This window comes from Hyperolius riggenbachi, chromosome 12, assembly GCF_040937935.1.
Source record: "Hyperolius riggenbachi isolate aHypRig1 chromosome 12, aHypRig1.pri, whole genome shotgun sequence".
Lineage (NCBI taxonomy): Eukaryota > Metazoa > Chordata > Amphibia > Anura > Hyperoliidae > Hyperolius > Hyperolius riggenbachi.
This window is the reverse complement of record NC_090657.1, coordinates 197,495,103-197,505,613: the sequence shown is the minus strand read 5'-3', so window position 1 is coordinate 197,505,613 and position 10,511 is coordinate 197,495,103. Positions and strand designations below refer to the sequence as shown.

The 10,511-nt window shown below is 45.5% G+C and overlaps 1 protein-coding gene across 1 annotated transcript; it reads right to left on the bottom strand.

The window, feature by feature from the left end:
• Positions 1–4,925: 4,925 nt before the first annotated feature.
• Positions 4,926–6,467, bottom strand: LOC137541023 (E3 ubiquitin/ISG15 ligase TRIM25-like). Its single transcript, XM_068262171.1, has one exon. It carries the CDS (start codon positions 6,465–6,467, stop codon positions 4,926–4,928), a length of 1,542 nt encoding a protein of 513 aa, XP_068118272.1.
• Between the last annotated feature and the right edge of the window lie 4,044 nt (positions 6,468–10,511).

Below are 10,511 nucleotides of genomic sequence, written 5' to 3'. Positions count from 1 at the left end.
GTGGAGTCGTGAACTCTGACCTCAATTGAAGCAAGTGAGGCCTGCAGTTCTTTAGATGTTGTCCTGGGGTCTTTTGTGGCCTCTCGGATGAGTTTTCTCTGCGCTCTTGGGGTAATATTGGTCGGCCGGCCACTCCTGGGAAGGTTCATCACTGTTCCATGTTTTTGCCATTTGTGGATAATGGCACTCACTGTGGTTCGCTGGAGTCCCAAAGCTTTAGAAATGACTTTATAACCTTTACCAGACCGATAGATCTCAATTACAGTACTTTTGTTCTTATTTGTTCCTGAATTTCTTTGGATCTTGGCATGATGTCTAGCTTTTGAGGTGCTTTTGGTCTTCTTCTCTGTGTCAGATAGCTTCTATTTAAGTGATTTCTTGGTTGAAACAGGTGTGGCAGTAATCAGGCCTGGGGGTGACTACAGAAATTGAACTCAGGTGTGATAAACCACAGTTAAGTTATTTTTTAACAAGGGGGGCAATCACTTTTTCACACAGGGCCATGTAGATTTGGAGTTTTTTTTCTCACTAAATAATAAAAACCATCATTTAAAACTGCATTTTGTGTTCAATTATGTTATCTTTGACTAATAGTTAACGGTTTTTGATGAGCAGAAACATTTAAGTGTGACAAACATGCAAAAGAATAAGAAATCAGGAAGAGGGCAAATAGTTTTTCACACCACTGTAGAGTTTGGTATAATACTGTTTTAGCTAAACCAATTTTTAACATGGAGTCTCAACCAACCAGAAAGCACACATCCTCTCATCAGCTAATCCTTGTCAGTGCTGGATAACCAACATTTTACTATACTCTGTAAACAGCTACACTTCGGGCAGGTTTGCACAAGGGTGCTAGTGATCAGCATAGCGATGTGACAATGTATCCTTATGGGACTATTCTCATTGCAGCGTTCAGGGCCGGGCCGAGGCAGACGCGAGAGAGGCTCCAGCCTCGGGCGCAGTGTAGGAGGGGGCGCACAACTCACTCAGCTAGCATTCTGCTATTGTGTTTGATGCAGAGAGAAATAAGAAAAGGGGATACATGGCAGTGACTGCAAGCGAGATAACTAGAGATTATGGTGTTGGAGGCCCTGGGGTGCCTCTTAGTCTAATAGTAAGCAGTGTGTGACGGCTGGGGTGGGAGGGATGGAGGGGCGCACTTTGGTGTCTCAGCCTTGGGTGCTGGAGGACCGTGTCCCGGCTCTGGCAGCGTTTGATTTGTAAAATCGCAAATACGCTGAATGCAGTATTTTGGGAGTGATTGTGCTGCGATTCTCATTCCCCTGAACAAAAACTATGCAAAGCGGAATACAAAAAACACAATTTTTGCAAATCTAGCCACACATTACATCTTTTTTCTATTCTACAATTTGATGTTTTTTGCTCAAATGAAATTGTTCCACCTCCTCCATAGTAACATATACACTGATAGCCCACAGGCTAGAGATGTGTGTTTTGGGCGCCAAAATGTCAGTTGGTTTGATCTTGATCCCTGACAGGCAACAGTCCTCATTTGTGTGTACAAGGCTTAAAGAGACACTGAAGCGAAAAAAAAATTGATATAATGAATTGGTTGTGTAGTAGGAATAATTACTAGAAGATTAGTAGCAAAGAAAATATTCTCCTATTTTCATTTTCAGTTTTATATTGTTTTTTCTAACATTGCATCATTCTCTAATTTGTGCAGTTTACACACTACTCAGCATTCTAAATGTTTTTACAGAGCAGGCTGTGAACGATTGACCTGTCCTCTGGCAGAGAAAAAGAAAAATCCTTGCCTGACAGCTCAGATAACAACCTTCAGAACTCAGAGCCTCTGTGACAGAGCTCAATGGATTTTTTTGCATAGATAACTGGAGCCTATTAACTCTTCCTGTACTGGAAACATTTGACTTATGTCTCTGCTCCTAATGTTTTATTTCTGAGCTGTACTACACATACAAATCATTTATATCTTTTTATTTTATTTTTTTTATTTTGCTTCAATGTCTCTTTATTGTTGGGCATTCACGGGTGGATAAAGAGACCCTGTAACAAAAAAAAGTGCCCCTGGTACTTACTCCGGGGGGGGGGGGGGGGGGGCCTCTGGATCTTATCGAGGCTTCCCCTGTCCTCCTCCGCTCCACGGTGATTTTGCTGGGCCCCTCCGAAGCCACAGCCGGCAATTTGTCAGGCTGTGGCGCAGTAGTGCCTGCAATATTTACCTTCCCTGTGCAGGCAACCTGCGTCTGCACAGTAGAGCGGAACTGACTGGCTATTTCTGCCTGAGAGCTGCTATCGTGTCTGCGGCGGAGCCGGGAAGGTTACATGCTTGCTGTTCGGAGGGGCACAGCGAGACCACCGTGGGACGAGGGAAGCCTTGATAGGATCCAGAGGCTTCCCCCTCCCGAGGTAAGTACCCCCAAGGGGCACTTTTTTTTAAGTTTTCTTTAAGGCTGGTTTCACAGTGGGACGTTAAAGTCCCACGTTACAGCAGCCAGTAACGCAGCCTAACTCACAGCACTGTAAAATCAATGGGCTGTTCACAGTGCCCACGTTGCGTTACATAGTAACGCAGCACGTTTAAACAAAGTGCTGCATGCTGTACGTTATACTGGGCTAAGCAGCGTTAGACTGTTTGCACATGGTCAGTAATGTTGGAGGAGGAGGTCTCCCCTCCTCCTCCTCAGCTGCCAGCCACATGGCTAATTAATATTCACTGCACTGTGGTGACTCGTGGTAGGACTGTAGTGTTGTCCGGAGCATGAACGAATTGTTCATTTGATCCGGATCTTTTTTGTGAGTCGAATCATCTGGATCATCACAATGAAAGATTTGGTTCACAGTGGATGTCTGTCTGGAAAAAACAGGAACATACAGAATGTACAGTGCAGGGAAAGTCCTGTCCTGCTAGTCATTTCACCCCCAGTCTGCTTCCCTAGTAAAATGATTCAAATGATTTGGTTCAAAGATCCGGATCTTTTCAATGATCCGATTCAAATGATCCAATCCTTAAAAAGATCCGGACTTCCTATCACTTAGGGCTGGTTCAGACGGACGCTTGCGGAGCGTTTACCGCAAGCGTTCGGAACGTCACAGTAAACGCTCCCATTCAAGTGAATGGGAGCATTTATACTGAGCTTTTGTGCGCGTTTGCACGATCGCGGCATTCGGGTCCCGATTTTCGCGAGCGTTCGAGCTGCCCCTGGAAGCAACATTTAGCTTCCAGGGGGCGGCCAACCGCGACGGCTAATGTCCCCCTAGGGGAACAAAAAACGCGACCGCATCAGAACGCGACGCGAAGGCTACTGAAAGCCTGACCGCGCAGCCGCCGCTGAACAAACAAAAAAAACTTCAACAATTAGAAATACAAAGTTCAATTGTAATACCTAGCTAAACCTCACCCACTTTTAAAAATGTCCGTCGGTTATGATGTAGTACAAACACACTGGCATATCACTACCTCCACCATCCAACCAATAATAGCCAAAGAACGTGCCCTCCGGTCTTCTGTGTTCTGGTCAGTGAATATTCAAAATCAGCCAAGGGCTGTTTGTTGTTTGCCAGAGGATTGCAAGTGACTGAATCTGCTTGTGATGAAACCAGACCAAGGCCTAGTTCACACTACAATTCGCAAGCGCTAAACAGTTTTTATTTATTTATGTATTTTTTTAAGCAATTTTGTAAGAGGCTTTTTAGGGGGGGGGGGGGGGGTGAGGGGCGATTTTCCATGTGGAGACAACCAAGAAGTGCAATCTATGACCTGGAACTCAATATTTTTTAAAGGGAACCTTAACTGAGAGGGATATGGATGTTCCTTTTAAACAATACCAGTTGCTTGTCAGTCCTGCTGATCTCTTTGGCTGAGTAGTGGCTGAATCACACACCTGAAACAAGCATGCAGCTAATCCAGTCTGACTTCAGTTAGAGCACCCGATCTGCATGCTTGTTCAGGGGCTGTGGCTAAAAGTACTAGAGACACAGGATCAGCAGGAGAGTCAGGCAACTGGTATTATTTTAAAAGGAAAAATCCATATTCTTCTCAGTTTAGGTTCCCTTTAACATACTTTTGCTTGAAAAATGATGACAAAATCAATGTTCTAAGTGCTTTTTAAAGCGATTGGCAATTTTCCTGTACTTTTGCATTGAAGCGCAAATGCTCAGAAAATGTAGGATTCGTGTTTTGCAATTGGAAAGCGAGCTCATCGCTCAGATTAGGACACTTGCATTGAATTTCATTACACAAGCGCTTTTACGGTGCTTTTAAAAACTCTGGTGATTTTTAAAATGCTCAAAGCATATGGGTGGGTGCCTTAAAGGACGCCTGAAGTGAGAGGGACAGAGAAGCTGCCCCATTTATTTCTCTGATACTTTTAGCCGTAGATCCTGAACAAGCATTCAAATCGCATGTCTGAAGTCTGCCTGGATTTGTAGCATGCTTGTTTCATGTGTGATTCAGACGCTACTGATGCATGAAAAATGACGTGGATGCCAGGTAACTAGTATTGTTTTATTAGGAAATACATATGGCAACCTCCATATTCCATTCACTTCATATTCCCTTTAAGGCTCTAGTCACACTGTTGACTGACCAGACATCCACTGTACATTCAGGAGGCAATCCCCACCCAACAATTTACAACAAATGTAGTTGATTGTAGGAGAGACTGCTTCATTGGAGCTTCAACAGTACATTGAAATTGTATACATTGTAAACTTGAACAGATTATTATTTTATAAAGTGCCAACATACTCTGTATTATGTAGCCAACATATTTCTTACTTTTTTTTACTCAGTGGTATACACACAATATAGACAATGGTACAAAATAGAGAATTGGTAGATATTGTCATACTATATTTTACTCATTTGTCACTGTAATTACTAATTCCAAGACCCAAAAGGTTGCAAGACAATGTATCATTTTCAGCGCAATATACCCCTAGGTTGTAATCTTCACTGATCCTTGGAAAACAGAGATTGCAGCATGGAGAGGCTCAGTGAAGGTGGCCGTGTATGTGTGGAGGTGTCTGATGGGGTCGCACAGCTCATAAAAGGACAACTGGCCAGATTCATAGTCCAGATATATCCTGAATTTGTGACTGGAAAACATGTGGGAAAATGGGACACGGTGGTTATTATACATCTTGCTATATTCATCACTGGACCTCCGCAAACACCAGGATGTGGTATTCTGCCCAATACAAGTGCTCCTGCTCATACTGGGGTAACACATTCCCACCCTCCAACTAGTGGATCCACTTGTGTCCACCTCCCAACAATGCTGCCCTGAAGAAATTCTCCAGCTGCTTAATACCTGATAATTGACAAACCTCTCTGGAGTTGCTGGGCGATTTAAGTTTCCTCCAGTGTAGGATGCTGTTTTCAGATCTTCTGATATACCTACATCATTAGCAGCTGTTTTCTCATCAAGTAAAACATCTGATGGTTGTATGATGCTGATCTGCAAGCTTTGTATCATGTCAGATAATTTGTGTAACATGTCTGAGAGCCGACCTTCATCTAGATCACCTCCATGCTGATTCTTCATGTCCCCACCCCCTCCCCCCTTGGTGTCACAGATGTCCCCTCTGTGCGGATCCTGTAAGACAGTCAGTGGGTCAGTCGTGCTGCACAGCTCCTCCATGTGACGTATCTTTGTGCACAACTCATCTTTCTTGATTTCCAGCTGCTTAATCAATCCAGAGACTGACTGTGAAACCTGCTCTTCCCACCTGGAGACGTCACTCAGCACACTCTTCTCTTGTTTCTGTAGCAGTCTCTGGATGTCTCTGAACAGGGCAGTGACTCTCTCTGTTACTCCGGCTGCTTTCTCTTGTGCTTCTCTCCTGCGTTCCTCCAGTCTCTGGACTTCTTTCTCAGCTTCCTCTTTCTCTAGGATGAGTTTCTCCCGATCATTTCTCAGCTTCTTCTTCTTGTTCTCAGAGGCCTCCTCCAGTGACTCCACATTGTGTCCTTTGTGTTCTCCAACAGCAATACAGTACAGACAGGTACTCACATTTTCCTGGCTGCAGTAAAACTCCAGGACCCTCTTATGGACGGAGCACTTTCTGCTTCCTGGGGTTGCTGTGGGGTCAGATAAGACATGCTCTGGTGACTTGCTGTGAGCAGTCAGATGTTTACCACACAGAGAACTCTCACAGTGCAGGCAGGATTTTATAGCCGGTACAGGAGAGTCAACACAGTAAGTACAGAAGACTCCGGTGTCCTCCTGATCTGGATGGGAAGTGAGGAATCTCTCAGCTACGTTACGTAAAGTTATATTCCTGCACAGTACAGGCCTCTGCTGGAACTCCTCTCTGCAGTCCGGGCAGGAATATCCTCCAGTCACCTCCTGTGAATCCAGCACACGATCAATACAGCCTCGGCAGAAGTTGTGGCCACATCTGAGGATGACAGGATCTGTGTAGAGGGCCAGACAGATGGAGCAGTTCAGCTCCTCTCTGAGATCTGCAGATGCCATGGCTATTGGCTAATAGCAGGAGGGAGAAAGGAAACTGAAAGTGTCTTGTGCTGAGAAGTAGTGTTGTCCGGATCATGAACGATTCGGATCTTTGATCCGAATCTATTTTGTGAGTCGATCATCCGAATCATCAAAATGAGTGATTCGGATCGCAAAAGGGGCGGGGCCAGAAGCGACACGCCCCTCTCAGCGGGCAGCGGGGTCCTGGAAGCAGAGCTGAGATTAATCGCTCTGTTGGATGGGAGGCAGCCTTGCAGGGACAGCAGGTAGATAAGAGAGAGGGGACATGGGTGCCACTGCCAGATATGTGTAGAGCACACATACTGGCTATACGTGCTGCTCATTATAGGCTGTCTGTTCCGTAGTTGTGCACAGTGATCACATTGGAAGCTTTTGGCTCAGCTCAGCACAGCTCAGTAACTTTGCAGGCACTGTGATTGCAGGGCAATATGATCCTCCTCCACTCGGCACTAAACAGCTGCACTTATCTTCTGGGAATGCTTTCCTTCACTGTGCGACGTTTGCATGGAAAGTACACAGATGAACATATAGGTGAAATATATGTAAAGCATAATGATTGCAGCATGTGGGTATTGTGTGCACAAACATTTCTGCTCTCTGCTCGTCCCTCCTCCCATCTCTGTCCACTCCCTGCCCTCTGTCCATCTTCTCCCCTTCTCTCTGTGTGTCCACCCCCCTCCCCTTCTCCTGTCCACAGCAGGGAAAGACGGTAACAGTAAATTCGGGCGCCTGAGGCAAGTGGACAAATCGGGCGCCGCCATTCACTCCCATAATAAATATCGTTTAATGGGCGCCCGACAGGAAAAAAGGGCGCCGGAGAAAAATAACGTTTTATAAGCGGCGCCCGGAGACTTTTACTGTTTTATAACTGCTTCTCATGATTACACATTATTTTATGATTTATAATTTTTTAAACATTATTTTTAAACGAAAAACAGTACAATCTTTTTTAAAACATTATTTTTAAACGAAAAACAGCACAATATTTTTTTCACACGTTATTAATGCTTATCACAGGGGGGTCTTAGGTTTAGGCACCACCAGGGGGGTCTTAGGTTTAGGCACCACCAGGAGGGTCTTAGGTTTAGGCACCAACACGGGGGTCTAGGGGTTAGGGGTAGGTACAGGGAGGGTTACTTACTATTTTTTTTTAAACGTTATTATACGTTTCACTTTTAAACGGAAGATTAACGTTTTCACAATTGCCAATTTCATGCACATTATTTAATGATTTATAACTTTATAAAACATTATTTTTAAACGAAATATAGTACATTATATTTTTAAACGCTATCCATGTTTATCGTTTAAAACCCGGCGCCCTTTTTTCCCAGCGCCCCTTTTTAACGTACGCGGGAAAGACCTGTCCTGCTAGTCATTTCACCCCGAATGCTTCGGTAGTAAAATGATCCGAGATTTGGATCAAAGATCCGGATCTTTTCAATGATCCGATTCGAATCATCCGGATCATTGAAAAGATCCGAACTTCCCATCTCTACTGAGAAGGGGAGAAGGGGAGGTGATCTGTGTCCTCTGGGAAAGGGTGTGGTGATTATTTTCTTGTAGACTCTGCACTTCCTGCTACAGCTGTACACTGCATGACTGTAAGCTGACATAAAAACTAGAGAAGATGTGAGGAATAAATTGTTAACATTAAAGCCCTACTCCACCTCCTGGATTTTTTTATTAGTTAGTAAGGATGAATTGGGGCATTACTTGTTTTTGTTCGTTTTTTTTTTTTTAGGCTTCTTGCACACCAAGACGTTGTGTTAGGTGGCACGTTAAGGTCGCATAACGTGCACCTAACACAACGTATGGTGCTGCAAAAGCCGACGGTAGAGTGAGCCGCGTTAGGCTGCTCGATGCCCATAATATCTCCCAGAGTGGCGCTGATTGGCCAGCGGGACCACGTGATGCGGAGCGAGACACTCCGCATCACGTGGTCCCGCCGGCCAATCAGCGCCCGCCAGTGCAGTGAATATTAAGTAGCCATGTGCGCGGCTACTGTAGCTGGCTCTCCCCGCCTCCTCCGCCCCCCACTGCGCATGTGCAAACAGTCTAACGCGGCTATAGCCGCTCCAACGCCGTAGCATGCTGCACTTTGCACAGGACGTGCAGCGTTACATGTAACGCAACGTGGGCTGTGTGAACAGCCCACTTGTGTTACATTGCTGTGCGTTGGGGGAGCGTTACAGGCGCACTAACGTGCGCCTGTAACGTCTTGGTGTGCAAGCAGCCTTAAAGGACAACTGAAGTGAGAGGGATATGGAGGCTGCCATATTCCTTTTAAACAAAGCCAGTTGCCTGGCAGTCCTTCTGATCTTCTGCCACTAATAAACTAGGCCACAGACCCTGAACAAGCATGCAGCAGATCAGATGTTTCTGACTTATTTTGTCACATCTGACAAGATTAGCTGCATGTTTGTTTCTGGTGTTGTTCAGATACTACTGCAGCCATATATACCAGCAGGATAGCCAGGCAACTGGTGTTGCTTAAAAGGAAATAAATATGGCAGTCTATGCGATGCATTCACCATATTTCATAATCGAATGCATCATTGCCTATTAGTCACAAGCAGAGCTGGATTTGTACTCTTTACTGCCATAGACCACTGTCATCAGCCACCCCCCCTTCAGTATAGGTAGCGAGATGACCCCTCCCCCTTTCTGCTAGTATAGGTAGCCTGATGACCCCCCAGTATAGGTAGCCAGATGACTCCTCCCCCTTTTCCTCCAGTATAGGTAGAGAGATGACTCCTCCCCCTTTCTGCTAGTATAGGTAGCCTGATGACCCACCCGCCCAGTATAGGTAGCCAGATGACTCCTCCCCTTTCCCGCTAGTATATGTAGCCAGATTACTCTTATCCCCTTTCCCTCCAGTATAGGTAGCCAGATGACTCCTCCCCCTTTCCCTCCAGTATAGGTAGCCAGATGACTCCCTTAATCCCTCCTTTCCCCCCCTCCCGCCCACCTTTCAGTATAGGTAGCCAGCTCGCTCTCACAACGCAGCAGCCATCTGTGTCACTTATTTCTCCGCTCTTTTCCAGTGCAGAAGCTTCCTCTTCCTTTCTGTCTCCAATGCTGCCCAAGTCCATAGCCGCCGTCTACAATGCAAACGTGCACAGAGAGCAAGGTGGCTGCTGCACAGGCGGCTAGCAGCAGAGTACCGCGGTCAGGAGCTAGCTTGATCTCCCTGCATTGCAGCATTTGCAATCTTGCAAATGCTGCACCAGTTTAGCCTGCTGCTTTGGTGCCCTTCCTCCTGTGGCATGGCCTAGGCCTAAATCCGGCCCTGGTCACAAGCATTAGAACTCACAAACTTTTCCCTGCTATGAGCTGAGATTTCAGAGTCACATCAAAAGAGGCTTTTCCCAGTACCCCGTCAGGGTAAGTAGGCATCAGTCTTCAAACTGACAAAAGCCCATATAAGTTTCTCTGCTCAGACTTTGGCCTCAATTCACTAAGCTTATCTCATGGTGCCCTGCTGAATGCAGATGTGCAGTCCATTTGATAATATGAACTACTGGCATGAAGAGACTGGCAAAGCAGGAATTCTGCCAGATTTTTTCTTTATCTTTGGGTCAAGGCTGGACTTTGCTTGTCACAGTCCTCCCACCTTGGGATGAGCCCTTAAAGGAGTACTATCGATTGAAACGACTTTTTTTTTTTAATACTCTATATTAGTGTACACATTACCACTAGTGCTAGGGGCACTTTATTTATTCACCCAGGTCTCTCTCTCGCTATCCCTGCTTAAAAATTCATTTCTCACACAGCTCATAGTAGTTTGGGTCACCCTGAGCTGCTTGGTTACTCTGTCACACAGCTCACAAATATATTTCACTGTGTCACTCACAGCATGCAGCAGACATGAGGAGAAATAGGCTGATCTGAGGTGGTAACAGGTAACTAAATGAGCTGGAATATTGCTGGAATATAACTATCTATACCAGGAGTCTGTGTTTACACTCAGACTGGCTGCCTGCTTGAGGTGATTCACTCCAGGCTGCATCCACTTTACAA

Bases quoted from the DNA above. Each gene is read 5' to 3' on its own strand.
- LOC137541023 (XM_068262171.1), bottom strand. From the start codon at position 6,467: ATGGCATCTGCAGATCTCAGAGAGGAGCTGAACTGCTCCATCTGTCTG.